We start from the raw sequence: 26,769 nt of genomic DNA, 5'->3' as shown, positions 1-26,769 counted from the left end.
TCCTGAATACTGAACAAACATATTTGAGTGCCAGCATCGAGCAGAGAAATCGCCAAGCTGAGGGTGAATGTAACACTGCCGACCGGAACCTGTTCTTACGTGGAGAATATCCACACTGGAATGTCACGCAGTGCACTCACAGCGTCATTAAGGCAGTGTACATTATCTCTTCGAGTAATTCAAGACCACATTCCTTCTAAAAAGCCATCTTCAGCATCATGCTCATCAAGAATATCCCTCCCCATGTCCTGACATCCCTTGTTCCGCCTTTCTGGCCCCCAATTAGCCCTAATTACATCCTACTATACGGACATGCACGTAGTTCCTGGCGCGTGCGCATGTAACCTTAATTACATATCTTAACTGGATTAAGGTTGCGGTCCTTTCCTCAGACAGAAGTGTTTTGACCTACCCTACGTCAATTTGTCTCATGGTACCGTGGAACACTGGCCAGATGAGGTAATCATGCAGCATTTACCACAATGCATAGGTGGGCGCAAATAGGAGTTTGTTTATTTTCTTCTCGATAGCCAATTTATTCCTCTGTAGTTAAGTCATGGTATCGGCATTATTTGGTCCGACCTTGCTGTGCTGTAAATGAACATTTGCGTTGTTCGCGGCAGGGCGCATCAACGCTTCCCTTCAGAAACCAGTCTCGGACTCAATATCCGTGAATTTGCCAGATAAGAATTCTTTACTCTGCTGCTTATACCCGATTGTATCACCATACCATATTAACTGAGCAGTTCTGGTCGGCTACCTGGATACTCATATCCCTAGCCAAGTCCATACGTGACACGTGACATGCAATAGTACACTCTTGCCGCAACCAAGACAAATGCATCACTACACATTCAAATAGATCATCGCTGTCTAAAACATCCATATCATCATACTGTAATACACATGCAACCCCCTCACCTCGAACCAATAAACTCGCTCAACTTCTCCTGGTTAAGAATCTCCCCCTCAACAAGCCTTCCCGTCTCCACAACCTCTCCATTAACAGACTCATACCGCACCAGCGCAGGAATGTTGTTCACATTCCATCTTGTCCGGTAGGCGTTCTGTGGGTCTTTCCATCTACAATACCCCGAGAAAGTAAGGCGGGTGAAGTTAGCAAGAACCGACTCATTCGAAGCATATATAGATAAATAGTAGAGAATTGAATAGGGTATATCTTACTCTGGCTTCTGTCCAACCTCAACAACACCAACCTGGGGACCTTCCTGTCCCGAAAACGCCTCCTCAATCTTAGGCCATGCGGCACGGACATCCGGGCACCACGCTTGTCCGGTAGCCGGGTCTGCGGAGGACACGAAGGCAAGGAATAGTTTCTTGTCGGTGGGGACCTCAAGGAGGTTCGCCGAGGCGGGGAGCTGGAAGTTGGAGATGAGTGGCATATTTATGGGCTTTGTAGGCTTGAATATTTGGGTGTAGATGCGGAGTAATGATGAGGGGATGGGCATTTCAGCTGGGCTTGTAAGGGTGTACTAAAAATAAAAATGACAGTTTTTCTGTAAGTGGGCGGGCGGTGAAGGGTATATGGTGGGGGTTCTGCCGGAAGTTTGTAAAGAGAAGATGATGAGGATCACATGTTTTGTCTCTTCAAATGATGATAGCTGGGCTAGTTTGACAAAGTGAGGAGGCGATCACAAAGTGGTGGTAGAACGTAGAATTTATTCAAATTCGAAAAGATTGAGTGGTCCAGCAAGGACGATCACGTCCTACTTGACGGGAAGGGGAAAAAACAATTGGGAAAGAAAAAGAATGACCAGACTGGGGCTCGATCCCAGGACCTTATCGGTGTTAACGATACGTGATAACCAACTACACCATCCGGCCATGCTTGTTGAATACTGTCACAGTATTTAGTTTGAAGAGGCAAAATCCCCTTCCTTACGTCGAAACGATCAATCAGAAGCAGAAAAATAATACCAACTAAGTAGTCCGTATTGTTAAAGCCAAGATTTTGATAGCTCTGTGTCCCAAGAAGCCCGAATATAGAATACACCTGCTGTCGTCAGCTTGTGTCATAGTAGTCGTGGATTAAATGTGGTAACTCATTCCTGTCATTCTTGACCGTTCCCACTTCAATGTTCCGGTACGGAAAATATATACTACTACTGGGTTTGTCGAGAGGCAATCAAGTCAATATCCCCTATTGGCAGTGAATCGCACCAGGTTCTTTTTTCTTTTTCCTTTTTTTTTTTTTTTTTTTTTTTTTTTTTTTTTTTTGAAATTATATATATATATAAATATATATGTATTTCTACTGAAAAATAACAAGTCCAATATACATTCAACCCTGAAGAGAATATTTACTACCGCCGTTGATTGTCATTTGACCCCTGCAGTCATCAAAAACGAACTAGACAACGCCGCTTTCTCGTTGGGCGTGATCATATCGCCAAATCGCCCTCATGGGTGCTAGCAGGACTGCCGATGCCAGAGCCATCACCAACGCACTAAACAATTGCATCCCCAAGAATCCGTTGCTTCCGCCATGCCCCTCCAAGGCACCACCGATAGGCGCACCGATCAATGCACCCAAACTAACAGCAAACCACTGCATGCCCATACGGGTCCCAATGACCGATGGAGTAGGCGAAATGACCGGATGAGCCATCAGAACCGGAGTAACGGCGAGGAAGCTGCCAGTGAAAACGCCGAGGAAGACAGAAAAGACAACACATCCGGCGACGGTGTGAACGCCCGTCCAGCCAAAGAGAATAACGGCTGAAGCAGCCATGCTGGTATACAGAACCTTGCTGGGACCAAAACGAGAAACTAGCAGAGGGCAAACGACACGGCTGATACTGGAGCTCGCGTTGAATATCGACACTATATAGACGCTCAGGTCCATTGAAGTGTGCAGCACGGACTGGGCAAAGGAAGGCAGGAGGAATAGCGGGACGAAGTAGGACACGAAGAATAAGAAGTTCACTACTGCATAGGCGTCGAAACTCGACTCCTTCAGTGCATGCCAGTGGATGAGCCGGCGTGGCGGACTGGGTTTTGGATTGGTAGTGGCTATCAACAGCGGGACGGCGACACATGAGCAAGCCACCTGGATAAAAGCCAGGGTGCGTGCTGTCCAGGGGAAGCCGATCCGTGGCTGCAGCCGGATGAAGAGAATCGGGAAGACGGTTCCGCCTGGGTATCGGCAAAGTGAGCGAGACTGCATCAGAATCGAAATACTCGTAGATCAGGACAACGCACCAATAGTGGTCCCGGATGACAACAGACCGACGGCAATGCTGCGGCGTGTTGTGAACAGGGTGGAAGCAAGTGACAAGGCGGGCACGTAGATCAGGCCACAGCCTATGCCACTACAAACGCCCTGCGATAAGAATACTTGATAATACTCTGTAGACAAGCTCAGCATCATGAATCCAATTACGTTTAGGAAACAGCCGACGGTCATCAGGGAGTGCAGGTATCCCTGATCGAAAAGCGGCCCCGCAAAAACGCCCGTAGAGACCATGAAAAAACCTTGGATAGTGCCTATCCAAGCGATGCGCGATGGGGAACTGGAGCGCAATAAGTCGGACTCGTAATACGCCTGGAAGGCGCCATATGCAGACGAGTAACCATAGGTTGTGGCGAAGAGTAGAAAAGAGGCAAACACAGCTGACCACCCAGCGACTCCTCCATTTGGCGGAGCAGTAGAATTAGCAGCAGCAGCAGAATGGCGCTGGTCTTGCTGGGGACTGGAACGTCCAGACTCCTTCGATTCCATTGCAAAGAAAGAAAAATAAGGCTTTCTTCCCGAGATACTGAGGCTCTGTTATGAGCGAAAAATTTATATTAGGTGCGAGGATACGTGATCCAAAAACCGGTGAACAGAAGACTCATAATTTTTGTCCCTAGCTTTCAAATAATATTTTAGTAATCCATAAACGCAAACATGCAATGATTGAGAAAGCAGATATAGTCGTCATCATGTGGTTACACATGATAGTGTTATTCAGCTTCTCCGATCAATAATTCTGCAGCTACGGATAGCTATAGGACTAGCGAAGCCGAGCTCCATTGATTGCCGGCCAATTAAAGTTCACCATGAGCATGATGGAACCTGAAGTCGATCGTGCAGATCATATGCAAGGCAGATCATCTGATAGATTGGCTATGATCTGCGCCCAGCAGCGGTGACTGATTGGACCAGCGGTGACGATCGTACTGAAGCGTGCAGGTAGGTATGCGAGATAGCTGTTCAAGCAGACTTTGCAGCGAGGCAATCGAGCTTAAAGAATTGAATAAAGGTAGACCTGCAGCAAAGCATCTGTAATTGTATGCTTTCATTTTGACGCTGGGGTGAATCTAACCCACATCTTTAACCAGACGAAGAAGGAGTACTGAGCTCAAAGAACTCAGGAGTATTTATCTAGAGAGCCACGTGCTCACAGAAGTCAAAATTACGTTTCGGAGTCGCAACTGGCTCAGTCTAATCCTACGGGCGTGACGCTCATTCAATCGTGTGTTTCCCGAGTATGCATCAGACTCTATAGAACGAATTGATCTTAGGGTAAAACCGACAGTACATGTACTTCAGATTCACCAATCCATTATGCTAAGAGAAAGGGTTCATTGCTTAAATGTGTATATTTCACCGATTACCGATTCTGCCATCTTTTCACCATACTTCCCAGTCACTTCGCTCGACGCAGCGGACCATCCGCCTGCTCAGACCAATACTCGCTCCCTACTGCCTTAAACGCATAAAACCTATTAATATAAGACGGGGGGCATAGGACTAGGCACATACGTACCAAGCACAATATAAAACGCAGCGTCTCTCCACGTCGGATTTACCAGGCTTGGGCGTCGTACGGGGTAAAGGTGTTCTTCAGCAATGAAATTACTAGGTCTGAATAATGGCAAGAGAGGGGTGGTGACGCGGACATAGACCAAAGATACCCTCCTGATTTCTTTGATATTTCTGCAATATCAAATTTCTCTTCTATCGCGATCCAGGCCGGCCTGATGGATCAATCGGAGCCAATCTTCACATATAATGGAACCTCAGGCACGTATTGTTGAGACTTCCTCATAGAACGAGTCAGCGGAATTACTATCGAGGTAGAAGATGTGGGGGGTATCTGGTGCTTACTGGGAAACCTGACAGATTACCGCTTTATATCCTCTAATATGCATGACTATGTGACATCTTATTGGGTCACAACTCTGACGGGGTTGGAAATTTAGGAGTGAAGGCTCGGTAAGCGTCTCGGCAGCTTACATTTGGCTGATCCCTCTACTTATGACGCCTATTAGTCTCTGCATCTATGATGAACATATATTAGGCTCGCTAGAGCGCACCAAATAAAGCAATATGAGGGGCAGTCGTAAGATTTTTGATTTATTATAGGCAAAGGCATCCAGTGCAACTGCTATATATCATTTCATGAAGCCTGGGACGGGACGGCAAGTCCCTAGCATCAAATTGTGCTTTTGCGTGGTGTAATAGTTACGCGAAACATATCATCAGCCACGGGCATTGGTACCGTCGCCCTTCCTCTCGAAGTATCCATTCTAGGAAATGGGTGCTTTCCAATCCCGCCAAGTACGTCCACGTCATAGCGGCACAAAACAATAGCAACAAAGTACATCACAAGTTGCGGTGCCATTGCCACGCCACCGCATTGATGGATTCCATCACTAAAGGGTCGGTAATACCTTGAATTTGCTAGTCCCGGATTGTCAAGGAAGCGTTGATATTTGAACTCCTCCGCATCAAGACCCCAATGGGATTTACTCATTTGGAGGCGGTCATAAGGGATGAGAAGAGTAGAACCCTTCTTTAGGAGATAGGGACCAATTTCTGTATCTTCAGAAACATGGCGAAATATGTGTGGACCGGAGTGGATGCGCATGGTTTCCTCAAATGTGGCCTTGAGGATTGGACAGCACTCAAGCCGTGCTGGGATGTCGGCCGGCGTAATGGGGCTGTTTCTCAAGAATGACTCTTCACATTCTTCCCGTATCACTGATAGCAGACCAGGATTATGAAGAAGTCTGCACAAGAGCCAAAATGCAACAGTGGATGGATTGTCGAGCATGCTGTATCTAGTTTAGTGACAATTTTCCAAGCACTTGTTCCAAAGGATAATGAGGAAACTATAAACTCACCCCCAATAAATCCAAACAAACATCTTTGCCAACTCTTCCTCTGAAACAGCTGCCGAGCGAATCTCATCTTCAGCCAATTTTCGCTTCTCTGGGTAGAGCAAAGTATTTGGCAAGAATCTGTGTTAGCTTGTCACAGGCAGCGTAAGCTTTCGGGGCAAGAATCCTAGGACGTCTCGTAAAGATGGCGTATATATTCGTCTGAAGGAGAAACATGTTGTCCACCACCTCTGGAAACATATCTAAACATACTTTCCCCATCGCACCATCACTGATGGTCACGATAAAGGCATCCACAATCCATTTGAAGAATGAAACCTCGTGCGGCTCAGCAATAGATCTTCTCAGTGGATCAGAGGCAGCCAAAGGCGTAAGAGTCCTATCCATCTGTGCCAGTATATTCAAAGTGAGAGGGTTACTCTGTGGCCGTGATCGCAGAGCCCTTCGTACGTTCTGGGTGATCGAGCGAGGAATTGGCTCTGTTCTTTTGGCAGTGATTGAGGACCACAAACGAGCTCTCGTTGGGCCTGGGATACCAGATGCTGCCATCATGGTATCAAGAAAATGGTTGTTACCCATAGACTCGTTTTGCTTGTGAACCTCAGAAATCAGTCTTACATCTTGGACCACATATAGAGATTGACCGCCAACTTGAAGGCGAAAGGTGCCATCTTCGGTTTCTAAATATGGCCTGTGACTCTGTTAAAATTAGAAGTCGTGCTCTTGCTCTGGGAGGCTCTTTACATGGAGTTTTCTATGGTCTTATCGGTGTTTCTGAGGAATGAGAGAGTGTGGCCGACACCTAAACAAAATTAGCAATGTCTTGGAAAGGGCATTATCAGAGTATTTGTAATACAATCACTTGCCTGGTATCCAGTAAGAAATCAGTGGCGGTTCTCGATGATGAACGTGTCGGCTACTCCACTGTCTTATCGCATACCATAGGCAGTATATGACAATCGCAACACCGAGGAGCACGTAGTTGCTTGAACCAGACACGACCCCCATAAGAGCCATGGTAGTTAACGACTCTTTTGCTATGATGTGAGCCTCGAAACAACAGGAAACGTGATCGAACTATAGGGTAGCTTCCGGATGTTGTTGTTCCAGTAACCCAGATAGCACAAAGGATGTTTAAATAGATATATAGTCTCTTTACACGAACGAGGGTATCTATGACATGTCAAATGAACTTTCCCTGATATTTGCCTTATATTGCATAGTATAAGCACAGGTGGATTTGGAATATCGAAACGTGACATTCAGCTTCTCATGCGACCTTCAACCCCCGGAGGTATGTGGCCAATGCAGATTTGAAACGTTCTGTATGTTATGCACGCTGGATAAGCACACATACTCAATACAGCGCTCAACGTGCGGATTATTGACTCCTCAAATAGGCTCATTATTTACCGGCGAAATGGAAAATTTTCAAAAATGGCGTTCGGTGGGGCCCTGCAAATTACTAGTATATTGCAGGTCGGTCCAGACCGCGAGACTGACAGGCACGATGCTATTCGCAACTTGAATGATTACTCAAATCTATGAACAGCCATGGTCGAGGTTTTTTGGGGGGTCTTGTGATTGTTAAACAAATGTAAGTGTTTCTCTATTGCCTGGCTTTGTCCGATTTTCCGACACGAGCTAGGCCAGGTGCGGGTTGGGGAGAACCAAAAAAATGACCTACGCAGGACTCGAACCTGCAATCTCTTGATCCGTAGTCAAGCGCCTTACCATTGGGCCAGCAGGCCAACTGTTGGGTTATGATCAAAGTTCTTGCTAAATATATCAAGCTAAGGGGCAAAGGCGATACGATACGGTCTTTCCCAATGCTCTTCTGAATTCTATCTTTGATATTAAGCAATCACAATAGTATTCACCCCAGGTGATTATCATGCTCAAGTACATTATTCTTTTCTCTTCCTTATGGATTGAAAGCAGTTGTTCTTTTGAATTAGAATTAGCCCCATATTTGTCCCAATCACTCATGGGGTCAGACCGTCAGAGAAAATGGGGTGAACAACTTCAGGTTACAGATCAGCCGGGCTCATTTTTTGGGTTGTGTGGCTCAAAAATGGCTTAATAAATAGTTTTATTATATAAAAATTCAGTAAGCTAGTTACCTACATAAAAAAAAATTTCATATTATATTATCTTTTTTATTATACTTATATCTTATTATATTATATTGTTATTAATTATTTCTTATTCTATATCTGTAACTATAGCTGTTCTTGCTCAGAATATCAGTATAATAATTTTTTAAATTCTTATATATTACTTACTAGTTATTATATTTGAAATGAGCCCAGAATAATTTTAAAATGAGTTTTTCAATTAAAAACTAATAAATTTTAATATAAATAGAACTGGTATTACTAGTAGCTTAATATTTAAAATTTCAAACATAAAATAAATTTAACTTATTTAAATATAGTCTAGTAAGTACTATTCTAATTTAGAAATAATTATTAAATATTTATTAACTAGTTCTTAATTACTTATAATAATAAAAATTATTATGAGATTTATTATAGCAAGGTTTACTGCCCTATTAAATAATATAATAAAAAATATAAGTAATTTAAGAACAGTTATCAATTATTTATAATATTATTTTAAGTTTACTAATAACCTTCAGATTTATATTGAATTATGGCTTCCTCCTGTGCCACTGCACAGCAAACAGCCAGAGGAAGCGTGACCAATCAGCGAAAAAGAGGATCATTTACCCGGCTTACTGATCGGTGTGTAAGGACGCAAAACAGGTAGCCAGCTACCGGCAGGTTTGGAGAAGGTCAGAAGAGCAGCTAACAGATCCCTGTAAGCCGATAATCAACATAGGATGTGAGAAACCAGACACGAACTTACAGGTAAGGTCGAGACCACTTTGCGCATTCTCTCCGCCTGGAAGCCTGAAGCAGAGCCGCTTGGTGTTATGGTTGACAGTCTTGGATCTATGAAGTTGGAGGTACACGAAAGCCGGCCCTTTGCCAAAGACCCTCTTCGGCGTCGGCGTCGGCATCGGCGACTCCGCGAAAGCGCGCTTGCTGAAGAAACGGGAAACCATGTATGTACTGAATCCGCCGACAGTGAAAACAGCGAAGGCCTTGGCGACTGGGCGTTTGTTCAGGAGGCCCGACATTGTATCGGCGCTGTCTGCGGTGTGACCGACTGCTGGGGAAGTTGTCAGCTAATGGTGGTGTGCGAGCCGATGGCATATGCAGGCATAACTTCGTTCAAGCCGGGGCTTTATTGAGCTATTTGAACCATCGTTCGCAGTCATATTTGTCCGTTGAGTCCAAGATTCCTTCCGTCCAGTCATTAGGGCGGGGTCTTCTCAGCCTTGTTTTTGCGGGTTGGTTCCTGCCAAGCTCGCAATCAGGCCATCCTTTGTCCGCAAGTGTCAACTGATTCGACAGGCCCCTGGACTGTCCAATGTCCTTTCCAGCGTTGAGCTAGTGGCTAAGTGGACCAGCAGATTACCGTGCCTTGTCAAATGAAATCAAAGTGAGAGGTCAAAATTACATGTGGAAGAAAGTCTGATCAATTAGGTCTTACTAAAGCGTGTAACTAACATCTCCTTCTGTGTTTAAAACGCGGACCATACATGGTAGCAATTAGATCTACCTTGTTTTCCGACAGATAGCCCCACCTGAGTTCGCCCAACCACGAAACATTGCACCGCGAACTTCTTCAGGAAGGGTCCCTAAGAAGTCGAAACCAGGTTATAGTTGCTTCAAAAATAACAAAACTGCAATTATTAAACATGGTTAGTCATAGAGATCGGGGAACTCAGAGGCTAAAAAGGCCGACGCGGCGATTAGTTCGTTGTCGAGTATACTATGTACAGGATTAAATGCCACCTAATGTGCCTATAAAGTGTTTTATGCAAGGCAAATTTCACAATACCAGAACTATTAGCCAGCCACTCATTTATGTAATTCTTTGTCATTTCCCCTTTGACTTCTTGACTCCTTCAGTACTTCCTCACTCACCAGCCTGAGCCTTGACAAGCACTCTCCAAGAAAGCCAGACTCCAGCTGCATCACAGCGTAACATCTAATAGCCTCAAAACTCAACCTGAAGCGGCTAGTCTTCTTTTATGTTTAACGACCTCGGCCTTTGCGGCTTCTGCGGGTCTTGGCGCAGGCCACCAGTACTGCGGTCCCCAGTACGATATTCTGATTATCGCAACTAAAAGCTGTTCGATAAAAGATCACCAATAAACTGGCAAAAGAATTGCTCTAATTTCCCCCTACTGTTTGCTCAGAGTATCTTGGCTCTTGATCGCAGCCATGCCTGAGATCACCTCTCTGGTCGCGACAGCAGGGACAACCTCCTCCCCGTTCGTTTCTGGTAAATTCATGAGCTCCTTTGTTTTTGAAACGGGCCTTATAATTGTGTGACCTTTGAATCGATCTCACTGCTAATTCTGGCCTGAATGCAGGTGCCATCTTCGCATTTCTCTGCTGGTGGTGTTAACACCTCGAAATTAGCCGCACTAAGACCTCTCCAGTTTTAGCCACGCAGCAATGGCTAAACGTGTTCAACTGATGTCATAAAATTGGCATGCCTATGGTAATCTTCTTGGTAGGGTGTTTTGCGTGGTTGAAGTACAAGATAAACAATAACATTTTTCTGGCCGCCGCCACTTCGTGTATGTGCATTGTACCCTACACCATTCTCTTCCTCAGCGGACCTGAGAGGGTTCTTTTCCCGTGGGCAAATATGAAGCAGAAAATACCCTCTACTCCCAATTCTCATGAGATTGAACAGGCTCTTGGTCAATGGGAGCTCGCAAATATGGTTCACATTTTGTTTCCTCTTGTTGGTGGTGTAATGGTCCTAGTGTCCAAGATGTAGGGCTCGCGAGCGCCGGTGTTGTTGTTTTCGAGGGTGATCTCGATTGCGGATACTATGCCAGTAATCCTTATGGCAGACAGCTGGGATAACACTTTTTGTTGTAAAGAAGAATATTCAAGCTTTTAACTCTTTCTAGGCCTTTCTGGGCCCACTTGTTGCTTTCCGAGCACATATCTAGGGGCCAGATATGGCATGGCCTCCTGGCTAAACTGCAGTTTACGCAGTGACCACACGAGACTGGCGGAACGAGTGTCATTGGTCATCGTGATCGAGATTTTCTTAACTCCTGATCTCTCGCTGCTCCGGTGTTGACCCATTCCGTCAACCTGGCGAATCTATTCAGATAAATGACACTGCTGTCTTTCCGCTTCCTCAAGAAGGATTGCTAGTGAGCTGCATAACCAAGTTTCTCAGAAATTGATTTTTTCAATGGAAGCTCTGGCATCTACTAATATACTAGTTGCTTTGATAGATCGCATGCATGTTCTGTCACCTTTAGAAGCTGAAGGTATGAGCGGAACACCTGAAGTCTTCCTTTAAAAAAGGTGGTTATGAAAGTACCTAGCTTGACTGTAACCAGCTACATACAGACAATCACGACAAATCATTACAGATGTCTGACAATCTGGATGAGTTTCAGGGATTCCCTATGGAGAGGTGACCCAGAGATGGGAGCAAGCTAAGATACATACTCATTTTCCCAGCGATATTCCGTGCAACTACGAACGGATTCATAGTCACCAGGATTAATTCGAACCGCGACACAGGGATCATAACAGAATGCAAGTGCGCCGAATAATGGAACCTTTAGACACACCATCCCCAGAGTTGGAATTCAACTTACAGTCTGGAAAACTCCCTGACACTTGCTTCTGAGAGGTCTACCGTTGCAGTAACTGATGCCTGTACAATGTCACTTGATTAAAGTGACAGGCCCTTGCTGCTAGCTGATCTGTATTGACGATGACTACGCCTGTCCTCAGCACCTGTCAACTGCAATGGGTCCGAGTCGTACTTTTCGTCCGCCCTTGCAAGGACTACGGGCGGTCACCTGATGCGACCCTCCAATTGAGACCTTTTGTGTGATTCCATTGGTTGTGCCAGATATCCGCTGGACCCTCGTTTTCGACGAATGCGGAAGCTTGCGTCTTGGCTTCCTTCCTAGGAATAGCGTGATCTATGATCGGTACCCTTACGTACGTTCAAAGAACTCGGACTCTCACTTTACTTACGATCACCAAAAGTCTTCTGGAATTCAATGAGTATGAATACTGCTGCTGCGAGCTGTGCCGATGTTCCTTGTTGGACCTGTCGTCGCCGACGCCTCAAGTGCGATCGAGCACTCCCCATCTGTGGCAAATGCACATCTTCAGAGCAACCCTGTCTGGGATACAGCAAAGACAAGCCTCTGCGATGGACAGACAGTGTGGCAAGCCGCGGCAAATTAATGGGCAAGAAGGTGCCACGTCAAGAGCAACATCTCCCAATCAACAAGGTTCTGAATGATCCTGGCTTGCAGGATTTGTCTCCGTCAATGCGAGACTATATTGCTTATTGTAGGTGGAGTGCCTGAGCCAATTGAGTACTGGCTGATTGAAGATCAGTTGAGCAACAGTGTTGCCAGGAATACGTGCTATATGATTTTGAGCGGGCAAATCCGTTCAAGGAGTTCATTCGATTGATTCCATCATGTCCGGGATTATGCCACGCGGTGGTGTCAGTTGCAGCTCTACATCAGGCCTTCCGAATCGCATCAGCTCAATGCAACGAAAAGTCTATGGCATACATGTCGAATCCAACTGAAGTACAAATATCACAATGGGTTGAGCAGGTGCACCATCCTCACCAGCTGCCATCATATCACGATGCTCTTTACCACAAACAGCGAACTCTCAGCTTCTTGAGAAGCGAAGCATATGCGGGACGCTTCAGTAATCCGGACGGTGTCATTGCATCCATGATAATGTCCATATGGTTCGAGCTCATGGATTCTGGACGAGATACTTGGAGGTACCATCTTCGTGGACTGAGAGAAGTGAGGCCAAAACGCGGCTTATCCCTCCCGCTCTTCAGGGATGGAGAATTGACCGCTGACTTGCCTCAAATGAGCCAATACTTTGACACGAGCTACGCGATGTAAGGTCCCAGTCTGGGTCCCATACAGCAATGGTCGCTAATGCGATGTTACAGTTTTGAAATTATAGGGTCGACATTTGTGAAGGCCAAACAGCCTTATCAGCCGCTCTTCTCGATGTCCCCTACTCTCGACATCTTGAAGCGTTCTGAGTCCCAGACATGGACCGGGTGCCCCGCAACCCTTCTCTACGTGCTTTCTCTCGTGAATGCGGCTGCTTCGAGCTCTCACGAAATGCCACCGGATTTGATTGACACCATTTTCTCCCATCTGCGGAACTTCTCTCCAATGAAGTGGGCAGTTGCGGGTGCGGAAATTCACTACATGAAACCAAGATATCAACTTGCCTGTGTCTGGCAAGCAGCGGTCGAGATATACGCGCTGCAACTTCTCCCAGTTCCTTTCGAAAGCGATGTTTTCAACGAAGGGAGAACCAGCAATTCACTGGATTCGATCCTTCACCATCTCAAATCCATGGACCCCGCGGATGTCCATCTCAAAGGCATCCTATGGCCTGCATTTGTCATTGGCGCCGAGGCACAAACAATGTCTCAAAGGGTACTCATTACTGATGTGCTTGGACATCTGTGGACACTATGGCGCTGTCACAATGTGACGAATGCCTTGAAGGTGCTTGAGAAGATTTGGGCTCGTCGAGCTATGGAAGGGTCGTCTCGACGATGGATCGAATATGTCTATAAGTGGGGTGAAGATTGGATGTTCATATAGTCACTTTATTCCTTGATTATCTTGCGGGCTTGACAGGACATTATAGATGAGGTTAACATCCAATATAGAATGTTTTCAACATAATGCGTCTACCTTCTGCCAGCATGCACTTGCTCTAACATATAGTTCATGGTCTCGATCCTTGAGACCCACATCTACTCGACGCTTGCTATTTAACCAACTCGGGCCCAGTCTCTTGGCTTCCCCTTTGGGACTAAGCTCACTGCACATCTAGACAGTCACATGGTCCAGCAATGAGATGTATCCTCAATTTCTGCGTCTTCAAACTCGCTTCAGAAGGCTTCATGGGCACAAAACCCCCTTTCGTTCAGTTTCTTCTACCCTTCCCTCATCTCCATACCTGCCTCACACCATGTCTAGGCTCGAGATAGACGTGCCGGGTACACACAACATCTACTTTACGCCTTATGGAGAGACATATACTCCTTCTCTCTACGGAGTCATATTTTTGCCATCAGCATGCTTTAGGGGCAAGTCGACGGCACCTTTAGTGTCAGTCTCGCTGACGCGGTTCGTCACGCTATCGACAAAGCGAAGGGCCATTTCACAACTCGTGAAGAGGAAAAAGCAGCCAGAAGCTACTTATGCAGAAGTAGTGGCTTGTGCCGAGATTTTTCGCCCAACTGGAGCAGCCACAGCCAACGAAAGAGACCAAGCTTTGTCAGATTTCTCCCTTGCTGTTCCAACGTCCTTGAGCCCGACAACTCACACTTCAATTATGACAACATCATATGCGTTGATTGTTCATGCAAAGATGGAGGGAGGAGAAAAGCTTGAAGCAACACGCGAGCTGCAAATTTGCCGTACGATGGTTCCCAGCCCTCCGCTTGTTTTCGAACATTTCAGAAGGTGCCAACAAATTCCATTCAGCAACAGGCTCTTCCTATCGCCTGGGTACCTGCCCAATTGCACGTCAAAAGACACATTCAGCGGAACCGTTCTGCTTGAAGGACCCCTGGTACGAAGGGGTCGTCCCTCTGAGATCAAGGTAGTTGTGGTCCGTGAAGTGAGATGGTCAGTGACAGAAGCAGTCGAAATTTCACACAAGCACCCTTCATCACCACTTGGCGCCAATCCAGATAAGAGGTACATAGGTACAATCTGCAAAGGGAACATAAGAGGCAATTGGATGCCTGAGGATCTTGTTTCCTGGAAAGAAGACAAAGATGCTTTCAAGCAAGCCCAAGTACCATTTCGATTACTCATTCGAAAGGCCACGAGCGACATGGAACTACACTGCCCGCAGCCCAAGACTAAGAGATCACCAAGGAACAGCACTTTTGTGAATGAGATATCCCATGAAAAGATTGGCATTTCTGTGCGCCATCGACTGAGGCTTGAAATTGTCATCGGCGAGGACACATTCGTTCAGCGAACCCAGACCTTGGTGGACCGAAAACCCGTTCGACATTGTCTTGCGGCAACATATCCTTTGCACATAGGTCTTATTGCATATGACGCACCGATACCTGAGGAAATGTTCGAGACAGAAAGCGAGTTACCTGGGTACGAGGATTCTGGAAGGATGCCTCCAGCATACGATATGTGAACGTTTGATACTGCACTTTCTCAAGGAAGAACTTTCTTATGGTCCTTGCACTCCATTTGGAGGCGGGCTTTAGGCGATTTGGAGTTTAATGAGTACTTTGCAAGACCTATTCACATTGAATACGTCCGTCTTCAGTCAATCTCCGACGTATCATGACAGTCTCTCTTGAGTCACAGCCTGTTCTGTCGTAGTGCCTGCTTCCAAAGCCGCACTAATGGGCCATCTAATCCGTAGACAGGATCATGATCTGGTACTTTGGTCTTCTTGATCTCTTTAATCCCGAGTGACCACCGCTTTCAATCACCAGGACTCCCTACATATATGAATGAAACCATGGTCACATCTCGCATCAATATTCATGTTGGGTAGAACGCCCTTTCTGCATCGAAATCACACGCCCGAATTTGCTTGAGATTCCCTCAAAGTAGACAATTTCCGGAAATGTAATCTACTGATGCGACTCCTTTCTACAGCCGATCTGACAAATAAATAAACGGGCCCAGCACCGGTGCCTTAGGCAAAAGGGACACGATACAACGTCATGATAAATGAAAACGAACAGCATGATTAATACGAAAAACTACTTCAACTATCTAGAATCTGAAACAGACCGTTACTGGACAATCTGCGGAAGCTTCGACCATTCCTCGAATTCAACGAGGTGATGATGTACAAAACACGAAACTGCCTTGCCTCACTGTTTGCTGCAACCTTCTCAAGGTATGGCTTTCCTGACCTCTCGCCGGAATCAAATGGTTGACAATCAGGACGAAGAAGCCTGTTCCTGTTCTTCATCAGCTGTCAGCGAGCTGACAGCTTTGGGCATCCTGCCCCAGATCATCAGAATTATCAAGCTGGCACCAGCGACACCGACTCCGAACCAGAATGTTGCTTTATAGCTAATTTCTATTCCCCTATCCTTGACCACGGCCGACTGAACAATGTCTGTCAACCCGAGGACTAAGGCGACGCCAAGCTGCAGAACGGAATTTAACACACCCCCTGCCAGTCCCTGCTGCGAAGATGGGACGACTGTCGTAATGAAAACTGTCATCACGATAGTAGACAGGTCGATGCCAATAGTGCTGAGAATGGACGATGGAAAAATCCATGCCCAGTAGCTTCCTCCACTAGGTGGAATGAGAGCGAGGAGGAGTTGCGATCCAACGGCGGCTAAGCCTGAGATTATCATAAGAACATGGCCAGGGACGAGATGTAAGATGTACCCTTCAATGACGCTTACGACAAGTCCAACGACGCCAATGGGTATGTACCACACGACGACCTGAAGTGGCGAAGCTGACAAGACGGTTTGATAGTAGAGTGAGCCATTGACGGAGAAAATACCCCAGGTACCGTAGAGAAGTAGGAGGACAATGAGTAAAGGTGTCATTGATTCCACTGAGAAGAGTGATGCGGGCAAAAGTGGATCCGAGACAAGGTTCTGTTCGACATACCACGTCCCGGCAAGGAACATAATGCCTAACAGGAAAGTTGCCGGGACATATGGCGTTTTCCATCCCGAGGGAGCATGTGCAGATTGAGTGATCGCGAAAATCGTAAGAACGAGTCCGCAAACGATGCAAATCGCACCGAGATAGTCCATTTTCACTTTCTTTCGGGAGTCATTTGCCAAAGTCGAGTATGGCATAGCACATATTGATGTAGTGAGCGTTATCGCTGCAAGTGCAGCGCCAATCCAGAAGTAATAACTCCAGTGTAAGAATTGACCCACGAGCCCTGCAATGGCAATGCCACCAAAGAAGCCCAGAACACCCGCGGTGCCATAGATTGCAAAGACAAGGTTTTTACGAGGCCCGGGCCGGTAGAGTGAGCCTATAATCATGACTCCCGTTGGGAGAAAGGCAGCAGCTCCGAGGCCCTGAAGTGCTCGACAAATATCTAACATGACAGGGCTAGAACTGAATCCTGCGATTAGACTCCATATAAGAAGCCACGCAAGACCAGCGAAAAAGAGAGGGTATCCTCCCCACATATCACCAAGTCGACCAAATATGAGCAAAGTGCTCGAAATCACAAGCGAAAAGGCAGTCGCGGGCCATACTTGCGAAGCCTGGGGAATCTTCAGCTCTCGGGCCAGTGGTGGCAAGATGACCGTGAAGCCTGAGACGAAGAACTCGGTCAAGAACTGTGACATAATTATGCCAAACAGGCAGAAGAGTTCAGTCCACAGATTGGGAAATGCCGATGGACGTGAACGTCCAAGACGCTCAATCCGAGCAGATGGTGATTCATCCTGAGGAATTTCCGGTACGTTTAACCGAGAGGTGCTTTTCGACGGCGTTTTGAATGCTCGGCGTAGATCCTCGACAGCCATGTTGTAAATTTTTCAATGTCTCCGTAGCTTGAAGGGTGCCAAATTCGCTCGCCAGCTAAGTAAACAAGGCACCAGGTATGCCGATGATATTGACTGCCACGGAAGTCCTCAGCGCCAGAAAATCCAAGACCTGATGGAGATTTAGAGCCGCCCGACAATAAGTGGCAGTCGCAACGATTGAAATTCCCAAGAGCTTGAAAATCAATAGCTCTTCGATGACATGCTTCAAAAAAGGAAAACAAGGATGGAAAAGAGTTTTTGTATCGGAAACTTGATTCAAATGTATAGATTGATCAAACCGTAACAATGTGTGGCCGAAGGACCGTTCTGATTCGTTCAATTCTTGAAAAACTCTCCACTATAATTTTCCAAATTAGGCTGCCAAGACACTAGCCACCCGAAGACTTAAAAGCTTAACGGTATGGGGACAAAGGATCTTTTGATTCGTTTAATTTTCGAAAAACTCCCCACTATACCTTTCCAAATAAGGCTGCCAAGACACTAGCTAGCCGGAGACTTAAAAAGGCATCGGAAACGGAGAGTTGTGATTGGCTCACTCATGCTCCATGAGTGAATGTTGTGAGCTCAGTTGTTTGATGGATTTCCAAGGCGACTGTATGCTTTATAAGCACGGTGTATAGTTGACTAACAAAATAATTAACTATGAGCAAATAAAAAAATTGATATTTGTTAGTTTTTCCCCTGGGCATTAAGCTACACATCACGCTTGCTGCTCTTCAGCCTTGACAATGAGTGCAGTTTACATTCATTAAGCTGAGGATCTATACAATCTGCTAGCGAAAGATTCTGGTTCCTAAAAAGCGTACGTCCCCAGCATCACGGTAGGGCTTTTTCCTAGCTGTCAAGATTGGCATTGTCGACTTGCAAACTCTACTGTTGCTCTACTGACCTTGGAATTACAGACAATGCCACCAATCATCCATTGCGTTCGTCATGGGCAAGGCTTTCATAATGTGGGTGGCGGTTGCTATACCATTCCTGACCCACGTTTGACACCAACTGGGAAGAGTCAATGTGAATCGCTTCGTAATGGCGCCTTCTTTGATCAGTCGAAAATTTCACTTATCATGTCTTCACCTATGTGCCGAACACTTCAAACTGCATCTCTGGTTTTCCAGACAGCTCTGACGTCGACTCTCAAATCCCAAAGAATTATCGCCTTCCCTGACGCTCAGGAAACGTCAACTGACCCGTGCGACATTGGCTCGGACCCAGACATCCTACGACGCGTGGTGGAAAAGGAGAAATGGCCTGTGGACCTTTCTTTGGTGAAAGATGGCTGGAACCAAAAGAAGGCTAGAAGCCGCTATAGTCAGAGCAGCGATGCAATCAGAGCTCGAGCCCGTGATACTCGACTGTTTTTGCGCGGACTTTTACGGGAACTGGTTTCAAAGGGCGATGACGATGCGGAAATTGTTCTCGTCACACACGGTGGATTTCTGCATTATCTTACAGACGACTGGGAGGACTCATATCGCCACCCAGGTACTGGATGGTACAACTGTGAGACACGTGCTTATGTGTTCGAAAGAGATTTTAGGTCCAATCACGATGAAGAGGCCTGGTTGATGGAAACAAGAGAAAGTCGGTGGAGGCGTGGCAAAGCTCATCCTATGTATGGAAAGAAGGATCAGGTCAAGCTTTTCACTGCAGCGATGGAGCGTTGGCAGGGCCAAGGGCTGCAACGACCGGACGAAGTAGATCTGGATTTGGAGGTTGGATAATTTGTAAATGTGTACTTGAGGCCACAAGATGCACAAGGCATATTACTGTGAGCGCTCTTAGGCAGGAAGGCTCAATAAAAAGTCCCACGCAGGTTAGGTGCATGCGTTTTTCTCTGGCGGCGTTGCAAATGTGACTATCTCTGGCTCTTTTAGTTCTTTTGCCGGTGTCTAGATCTTCACTCACTGTTTCCAGGAGACGGTAAAAACGTTCTGTCTTCTTTGAATGGTTTAGGAGGTTTTTAAGCTGTAAGAGGAGCGTACTCAGCGTCTTTAAACATTCACTTATTTGGTCCCTGGGCACCTTGCATTCCGCGCTTCATCTCGACAGTGGGCCAATTAGGCATCCTATTTAGACGTGGCAGGATACATCAGAGCATTAGACATATCAACATTGACATAGCCTTCGTTAGACGGCCGCCGCTGAAAGAAGGGGTTCCATTTGAACTGAGCTCCAAGAAAGTGCTGCGACGAATCCAATTGTGCTTGGTCACCTTGCAATTGATAATCCCAGCTCGCAGGAGCACAGCCATGGACTTCCAGTAGCCCAGCAGTTGTATTCATTTTTGCAGCTTAAATCTCCAATACATTTTGCAGAATCTTAATGTTATTGATCGGGCGAGAAGGATCTTGTTCTTGAGTTTGCCACATGTTGGAATGGGCTGACTACCTAGTAGAGGCCTTTTTTATATATATTCTGATCCTGAGAATTGAATTGAACGGGCATTTCCGATATAAGCACGCCCTGTTCTAGTAGTTAACATGCGCGCTTATCAAATATGGACGTTATACTCCTTCACAGCACCGCCTCGCGCTGAAAATCCTCACTGTGATGTAACACCCCAACTTTGATATTGCTACAGGACAAGGCTTCTACAAGATGATCATGATCTATAGAGCAAGCTTTGTTAAGCTAAGAAGGGAACAGGGGCTGCCTTGGTCAGATGTCTAGTCCAACGGAACCTTCCATGGATCTTTGTCGCGTGCACTCTTGGCTTCCTGACGGGACACATTGCCTTTGCGGCATATATTGGTCCTGCAGTTGCATATACATGGAGTGCGGCATTCTGCCAATTGCTTCTCAGCACCAGTGGCCTGTGTCAGTTACTCTGTCAGGGAAGTAGTCATGGGGTGTTGTATCTTCTTTGGTAAAACACCTCACATGGTCTAGACCAAGCGCGAAGCCGATTTCCGTATCACTTGTAGGATATCAAGGTTTATTAGTTCTCTTAGCATAGTAGGCATGACTTATGATATATTAAAAATATTAATTTGAAATATTTTCCTGACTAGATAATTCTCTGATTTTATAGTCAGTAGAGATATATTTTTTAGATTTATTATATAATCTCTGTTATTAGTATATTCTATAAATTAAAAAAAAAATATAAAAAAATATTATTAAATCTTTTATTATATTTAGATAACTAGTAGAATAGCTGATAATATTTATATTTTTTTTATAATATATAATAGCAGACTGGCCTGCTGTTATATTTATTATAAATATAATTATTAAATTTATAAAATAATTATTATTATCTATATTTTTGTGCTATTCTCTTTAGCTGTTTATTTATCTATTAAATAAATCTTAATTATTATTAAAAATTATTCTCCGGCCTTCTTCTTACTTATTATTTTATTATATAAATAATTTATATATTGTTCTGGAGAAGAATTTTAATCTAATATTATATATAAAGAAATGTATTATGTATGTATATTATATTTAACAGAGCTCAAGTTTTATATTAATTCAGGATTTAGAAAAAGATAAAGAACTATATTAAGTCTTTAATAATATTAATTATTATCTATCTTGGAGTATTTTAAATGGAAAGCTTATATTCCAAGATGATTATAGAAAATTAATATATATCACTTGTTACAAGACACAATATATAGCTGCTTATTAGGAAATACAAAAGTTCAAGTATTCTATTACATTCATCGATCGACAAAATGTCCCGCAAGCCCTCTACAAAGGGTATCCCGGCTTTCGGCGAAAGCCATATTTTCAGAGAGCTTCGACTACTGGACTACTGTCACTACGGCAAATGGGAAGACCTACAAAGGTCATATTGTAGCTGGAGCGGATAGCGTACATAGCCGTGGAGGGCCAACATCTGGAAGGCCGCCGATCGATTACAGCTCAGGAACGGACTGGTATGGCCGGAGATTATATAGGCTTTTCCACGAACGATTACTTACACTCCCATACAGCTCTAGTTACGGAGTATTCTGGGTCTGACACGTCACAAGAGGCTTGCGACAACGAGTCTGGCAGCTTGAAATTATGTTCAAATGACGTAAATATTCCACCCCCAGCTATAGTTAGACCAACATAAACTCCAGTTACTGCTCCTGATAATGTAGAAGGCCATCATCGGTTCGTGAATCACTATGTGTTGATTATGCAGTCAGAGCCAGGAACTCGGACACTCCGGCGCAGTCTCTCAGAGTTGGGGAGCTAAGACCATATGGATCCCCTTCCCAATGAACCGCGGTGATTGGCTATGTCTAATTCTATTCTTCACTTCAGCTTCTACCTTCTCTCTCGAGGCCAGGGTAAGTGCTTGGTTGTATATGTGCCACAATTCAGGCAAAAGGAGTACATTCTGTACACAGTATTGAACTATCGCCTCTGGCAATGGCCGAAGTTCAAACACCTCGAATGAGCCTCCATGCTGCGGTGAGAAGAGTGTCTTCCCTATCTCTTTCGTGGCTGACCAGCTAGCCTTCTCGGCTTGAGTCATGGGCACATCCCGTGAGATGCACTTTCCCAGACCCGGCCAGGTACTTCCCGGGATGTGCCCTGGTGCCCACCTCCATAACCTGAAGGTCATGGACGCCTGCTAATTCCACATGATACTGATGGAACATGGTTGCAGAGTCGTTCTGGACATCGAAGAAGACTTTGGAAATCATAAATGATTCCAGGATGGATCGAAGAGTGGTGCCCGTATTTGTTGCATGATTAAACGCTGTGGCCCCGAGAGTACGAATGTCTAATAAGTAGACATGATTATGTGGGTATAAGAATATCCGAATAATAGAGATCCGGCCCTCTCGACCGAGGTTCATACCTTCTAGGTCAATGTATATAGAGGCGGGAGTAACTGGAGTATACATCAAAAGCTTCGACAACCTCGCATATACCTTCGCGGGTATCGATCAAAGAGATCGAGGCCTCACTACGAGAAATTGCTTCCTCGGCCAAAGGCTTCCCTGTAGTCAGGACTTTGTCTTCTTCCTTGACCCGATAATCGTCCGACGTTCTACTCCCCCATCCCTGTGTGCTTCTACCGCAGCTGCAGACATTTTGTACACCTGTAGACAATGGGATTTGTTAGTGTTGCCAATAAACGCGTGGCAGGCATGATTGCTTACGAGACATAATAATGGTAAATCTCAGAGGGTTGTCGTACGCTTCCAAAGATAATAGAGAATAAGATTCCGAAAAACTTGGTTTCAAGCAGACCTAGTACGTGGACAAGGCCTGAGACCTTCTATATAATATGACGAGAACACCATCATTGGTAGCGCCGAGACTGAAGTCACCAAATCCGCCTTTGTCGTTGAAAGGCTCACGGACAGTAACAAAGACAGCAGGTTAATGTCGCTCTCAGCCATCCACTGGTCTTATATATTGTGAATTTCAGACCCGCGTTGTTATGATGTTAAATTTCGTAAGGAAAGAGATCACCATAATCTTCGTCCGTTCTGAAGATCCTTGTAAAATCACACGATGGACAGCATTTTGTGGAAAGGCTTAGAATGTATATATAGTTCGAACATTTGGCCCGCTTCCCCAGCCAAGGCAGAAAATAGGCAGTGGTATGGATAAGATGCGCAAACTTCAGATAACAGGTCCCATTACACGATATTTTTTGAAGGTTGTATTGTGATTCGGAAAGCCTGTGCGTGCCGTGGTGGAAGGTGAATCTTCGATATTCGAGGTGCTAGGGTCTCGGTGTAGCTTTAACGGTATCATTATGAGCTGCAGAGAAAAGAAAAGTTTGACTGCGATAGGCTTAGATGATTTGCCTCTGTTTTAGACTCAGCTTTATATAGTATCTTCGATCTTCTGTACCAAGTTTTGGTCAAAGATTAGAATGTTCTTGACAAAACATCGCGACATGAGCGTATTCCTCACCTGTAAAAGATGGTCATATTCTCATGACTGCATTTGCGTAGTTAGTTCCTCCCATATTGAGTGGCGATGGATACCACTGTCAGAATATTGAGACTTATAGTCGGATTGTTGGCGCCCCAGGTCCTTAAATAAGCCCTCGAAAGGAGGAAGATTATTAAAGTGAAAGCTGCAGACATGGCCACGTAGAAGGATCTGGTGAAGTGTCTGGCTACAGTGAATGTTTTCACATACCAAATAATTTCACAATCACGGCACTTACAGTAAGTCAGAGAAAATGAATGCTGGCGGATATTGCCTTGAATTCTCCGCGAGCACACGTTGGGAATTAAACAGGGGTAGATAGCCGGCTTGAGCTAGGTAGGTTCTTCATAAGTACAATCCAGTTACTGGCTGCGGAAGCAAGCTATCAATCCCCACTCAATGTCCCCCAGTAGTCCTAACCGCGGATAATAAACTGCATAATGTGCCAAGCAAAGCAAAAGTCCGAAAGAAGCAAAGAGTATGAGGAAACCATCAGCCCTGCTTCTTTCCTCTGATTTTCTGTTTAATAGTTCGATATCTAGCAACTGACTTTTTCAAAATCAATGCAGCAAGCTCTCCCGAGCCTTCCATGCGCTCTCCAGCTCGCTTTTGAATGTCGATGTATTGCCGGCGGCTTTCATCGTGCTCGCCCAGGCAGACCACGATCCCGGCGTACTTTAACAGTATTGCGTTCATGATCAATCGACACATTCTTCCATTACCGTCTGCAAAAGGATGAATCATCACAAAGTCGTTGCAGTACTTGGCAGCCAAGGTGAATGGATCAAGGATATGGGTAGATTCAATCTTATGAATATCTCTCTCGAACTCGGTAACCAGCTCTTTCATCTTCGCGGGCACATATCTAGGCGAAACAAAATTCGTATTCCCTGCATGAACATGTACCTTTCTATACCTGCCCGAGTATTCTGTCCAAGGGATGCCCCCAGCCGTGTCGATACACTCCGTCAGAATCCGGTGGGTATGGAGAATCAGGTTCTCGGAAAGCGGTTTGTCCTTGACAACCATTACATCTATCAAAAAGTTCAGTGCCAGCGCATGTTGAACTACCTCTCGCCGGCTTCGGATGATATGAGATGCTGGGGTCTTAGAGTGGATCGCCTCGATCAGTTTCTTCTCGTAATCTGTTTCTCTGAAGAAGCGCACATCTTGATTAGCTGTTGTCACAACGGGTATCTATCTTTAGAAATTCTTACCTTTCAGGTATTTTTTCTGGATCCACGAATTCTCCTCGAAAGATACGTTCGCAGATTTTGTTGGTCTCTTCCAGGTTGAGGCCAGCACGTTCAATGTAGTTGCTGCCGAAGATCACGGTACCCAAATATCGTGTCAGAGTATCACTGATGAGTGCAGTACCAGCGCTGCCCTTTTCTTCCAGCTTTTCTTGGATAACTTTATAGAATTCTGTGGCTTTCTTGAACAGATCTCTCGGGGAATCGTCGTCGAGGGGAATGTACGCCCGGGCAGATGAGTCCATGGATATTGTGTAGAATAGACGGCTTTCATTTACAGGTGAGGCATTTGTTATAGAAGGAGGCCAGCCACGAGTAGTAAAAGAACTGCTGATGGCGCTTCGCATACTGGCAGATGTTGTTGTGCTCGCAACGGGGGGGATGGACAGGTTGTCAAAGAGTCCAGCAAGTTGCTTTCGCCGAGGAGAGACTGATCTTTCGCGGCCTTTGCCGCTGAGTAGAGATATGTTCTCCATGAGTGCAGTTTGATTATTATCTGGTAGATTGATGAAGTAGTAGCGAGGAAGGATGTTAGTGTTCGAGTCTCAAATTTGGGGGTAATTTTTGGGTCATGATCATGTCATCATGATGCTTCCATGCCCATCATAGTAAATTCACTATCTTAGGAAAAAGCAACATGATAGGTTTAATTAACACATCGAGCGGCTTAAGCTGAGGTCATTCACCCGACTATAGTGGTTGTTGTATTGCCGATCACCAGACATTTCTTAGGCAGCCAATGACCGTGGTGAATCTACGGATCCCAATACGTCGCTGCTGGAAAGTGATGGAGCAGGGTGATCCTATGACAGTATAGTACTGCCATACCCCACTATTCTAATGGATGAATTATAACACACTGTATTCTTGGCCGGTGCTGGGTATGCTTGGATTGTGGCTATTCTCGCAAGTGCCATAGATTATATATCAAAGGTCACATCATCACATCATTCAGGAATTTCACCCATGTAAAACTGCAAAATGCTCTTCAGTAACTTGAAGTCGTGGTACTATCGTTACTTGAGAACCCAAGCTGAAAATTCTCCTGGAGTATCGGCAATACACACGCCATGCTCTGTTCTCTGAGGGCACCGAAAACGTTCATATTCGAGATGCAGATCTAAGCGAAGTCAAGCACAATGTTTTGGGACAGAGAATCCAAACCCACTGCTCTAGATGGCGCTCGATTCGACTGCTCGTATTTTAATTTTGATCTTTATCTTATTCTCGTCCATAGTATTCGTCACTTTTCCGAACCTCTATACCATGACATGTATCCGCTTCACATCCATCATCTGGAGGAGATCGGAAGTCTTTAACCACCCAAAGCAAATTATTGATTGGCTACGAGCACTACATAGGTATACTCCGTGAATAACCAAGCACATACGACCACAGGGTGTGGAAAACAGGGCTTCCCGTCCGCTCAGCCGTACTTAAGCCACACGCCGGGAGGTTAGTAGTTGGGTGGGTGACCACCAGCGAATCCCTTCTGTTGTATGTTTTTTATTTTTTTTCTATGCTATCATGTCATTCAGTAGACAGTTTACAGACCAAAAAGTTCCTTGTGATTTGTAGAAGACGCAAAAATAAAGCAGATCGCGGAGAGAATTGTACGCGATGTTCCGAATTATATGTTCCGTTTCCGAAGACGGAGTTGGTCGGGTCGGTTGGATAGTTTGTATTGTCGATCATGTAATGTAAAGACATGGAATCCCTTATTAACGTTAGTTTTGTCATTTTAGACATGAGCTCTGAAGGGGAGTCCCATACTCGGGATATTGAGACATTCACCCAGCAAGGCAGCGTCAGCTGATCCTTCGCCTCT

At 45.3% G+C, this 26,769-nt stretch overlaps 11 protein-coding genes and 2 non-coding genes across 13 annotated transcripts, besides 1 other annotated feature; 4 read left to right on the top strand and 9 right to left on the bottom strand.

The window, feature by feature from the left end:
• Positions 1 to 819: 819 nt before the first annotated feature.
• BO79DRAFT_183756 (thioredoxin-like protein) lies at positions 820 to 1,469 on the bottom strand (the record flags this gene model as incomplete). Its single annotated transcript, XM_025680284.1, has 2 exons — positions 820 to 1,083; positions 1,186 to 1,469. The coding sequence occupies 2 exons, from the start codon at positions 1,467 to 1,469 to the stop codon at positions 918 to 920; spliced, it is 450 nt and encodes a 149-aa protein (XP_025533890.1). The 3' UTR covers positions 820 to 917.
• A 302-nt stretch (positions 1,470 to 1,771) lies between these two features.
• On the bottom strand, positions 1,772 to 1,845 carry BO79DRAFT_t263. Its single transcript has one exon. It is a non-coding gene; the product is annotated as a tRNA-Val (tRNA).
• Positions 1,846 to 2,371: 526 nt separating this feature from the next.
• Positions 2,372 to 3,742, bottom strand: BO79DRAFT_161875 (putative MFS monocarboxylate transporter; the record flags this gene model as incomplete). Its single annotated transcript, XM_025679043.1, has 2 exons — positions 2,372 to 3,156; positions 3,223 to 3,742. 2 exons carry the CDS (start codon positions 3,740 to 3,742, stop codon positions 2,372 to 2,374), a joined length of 1,305 nt encoding a protein of 434 aa, XP_025533889.1.
• A 1,699-nt stretch (positions 3,743 to 5,441) lies between these two features.
• On the bottom strand, positions 5,442 to 6,516 carry BO79DRAFT_233659 (cytochrome P450; the record flags this gene model as incomplete). Its single annotated transcript, XM_025684299.1, has 3 exons — positions 5,442 to 6,063; positions 6,133 to 6,199; positions 6,267 to 6,516. 3 exons carry the CDS (start codon positions 6,514 to 6,516, stop codon positions 5,442 to 5,444), a joined length of 939 nt encoding a protein of 312 aa, XP_025533888.1.
• A 1,292-nt stretch (positions 6,517 to 7,808) lies between these two features.
• Positions 7,809 to 7,880, bottom strand: BO79DRAFT_t262. Its single transcript has one exon. It is a non-coding gene; the product is annotated as a tRNA-Arg (tRNA).
• Positions 7,881 to 8,817: 937 nt separating this feature from the next.
• BO79DRAFT_212126 (uncharacterized protein) lies at positions 8,818 to 9,338 on the bottom strand. The gene is made up of 2 exons (XM_025683146.1): positions 9,001 to 9,338; positions 8,818 to 8,939 (listed from the first exon to the last, which is right to left on the bottom strand). Exons 1-2 carry the CDS (start codon positions 9,272 to 9,274, stop codon positions 8,854 to 8,856), a joined length of 360 nt encoding a protein of 119 aa, XP_025533887.1. The 5' UTR covers positions 9,275 to 9,338; the 3' UTR covers positions 8,818 to 8,853.
• Positions 9,339 to 10,689: 1,351 nt separating this feature from the next.
• BO79DRAFT_161829 (DUF1772 domain-containing protein) lies at positions 10,690 to 10,995 on the top strand (the record flags this gene model as incomplete). Its single annotated transcript, XM_025679041.1, has 1 exon — positions 10,690 to 10,995. A coding segment is annotated over one exon (306 nt), but the record flags the coding sequence as incomplete, so codon positions are not given.
• A 1,447-nt stretch (positions 10,996 to 12,442) lies between these two features.
• On the top strand, positions 12,443 to 13,858 carry BO79DRAFT_205479 (uncharacterized protein; the record flags this gene model as incomplete). The annotated part of the gene is made up of 3 exons (XM_025681855.1): positions 12,443 to 12,551; positions 12,600 to 13,131; positions 13,186 to 13,858. 3 exons carry the CDS (start codon positions 12,443 to 12,445, stop codon positions 13,856 to 13,858), a joined length of 1,314 nt encoding a protein of 437 aa, XP_025533885.1.
• A 373-nt stretch (positions 13,859 to 14,231) lies between these two features.
• Positions 14,232 to 15,428, top strand: BO79DRAFT_260598 (uncharacterized protein; the record flags this gene model as incomplete). The annotated part of the gene is made up of 1 exon (XM_025686412.1): positions 14,232 to 15,428. One exon carries the CDS (start codon positions 14,232 to 14,234, stop codon positions 15,426 to 15,428), a length of 1,197 nt encoding a protein of 398 aa, XP_025533884.1.
• Positions 15,429 to 16,191: 763 nt separating this feature from the next.
• BO79DRAFT_279264 (MFS general substrate transporter) lies at positions 16,192 to 17,766 on the bottom strand (the record flags this gene model as incomplete). Its single annotated transcript, XM_025687967.1, has 1 exon — positions 16,192 to 17,766. One exon carries the CDS (start codon positions 17,764 to 17,766, stop codon positions 16,192 to 16,194), a length of 1,575 nt encoding a protein of 524 aa, XP_025533883.1.
• A 926-nt stretch (positions 17,767 to 18,692) lies between these two features.
• Positions 18,693 to 19,511, top strand: BO79DRAFT_279263 (histidine phosphatase family protein; the record flags this gene model as incomplete). The annotated part of the gene is made up of 1 exon (XM_025687966.1): positions 18,693 to 19,511. The coding sequence occupies one exon, from the start codon at positions 18,693 to 18,695 to the stop codon at positions 19,509 to 19,511; it is 819 nt and encodes a 272-aa protein (XP_025533882.1).
• A 2,456-nt stretch (positions 19,512 to 21,967) lies between these two features.
• BO79DRAFT_233655 (uncharacterized protein) lies at positions 21,968 to 22,643 on the bottom strand (the record flags this gene model as incomplete). Its single annotated transcript, XM_025684298.1, has 2 exons — positions 21,968 to 22,249; positions 22,290 to 22,643. 2 exons carry the CDS (start codon positions 22,641 to 22,643, stop codon positions 21,968 to 21,970), a joined length of 636 nt encoding a protein of 211 aa, XP_025533881.1.
• A 1,537-nt stretch (positions 22,644 to 24,180) lies between these two features.
• On the bottom strand, positions 24,181 to 25,186 carry BO79DRAFT_233654 (Fic family protein; the record flags this gene model as incomplete). Its single annotated transcript, XM_025684297.1, has 2 exons — positions 24,181 to 24,795; positions 24,932 to 25,186. The coding sequence occupies 2 exons, from the start codon at positions 25,184 to 25,186 to the stop codon at positions 24,181 to 24,183; spliced, it is 870 nt and encodes a 289-aa protein (XP_025533880.1).
• Positions 25,187 to 26,322: 1,136 nt separating this feature from the next.
• Positions 26,323 to 26,619: a sequence feature (Protein overlapping with rRNA (BO79DRAFT_161873, RAK83044.1) was converted to a misc_feature.).
• Between the last annotated feature and the right edge of the window lie 150 nt (positions 26,620 to 26,769).

This window comes from Aspergillus costaricaensis (genome assembly GCF_003184835.1).
Source record: "Aspergillus costaricaensis CBS 115574 unplaced genomic scaffold BO79scaffold_66, whole genome shotgun sequence".
In the NCBI taxonomy this organism is placed as follows: Eukaryota; Fungi; Ascomycota; class Eurotiomycetes; order Eurotiales; family Aspergillaceae; genus Aspergillus; species Aspergillus costaricensis.
The sequence above is the reverse complement of the archived record's forward strand: the minus strand, read 5'-3'. Positions and strand labels throughout refer to the sequence as shown.

What these genes read in the sequence shown, in the direction of transcription:
- BO79DRAFT_212126 (XM_025683146.1), bottom strand. Translation starts at nt 9,274, where the DNA reads ATGTCGGGCCTCCTGAACAAACGCCCAGTCGCCAAGGCCTTCGCTGTT. An exon ending in AAGTGGTCTCGACCTTACCT is followed by an intron (nt 8,940 to 9,000) that starts GTAAGTTCGTGT and finishes GGGATCTGTTAG; the next exon opens with CTGCTCTTCTGACCTTCTCC.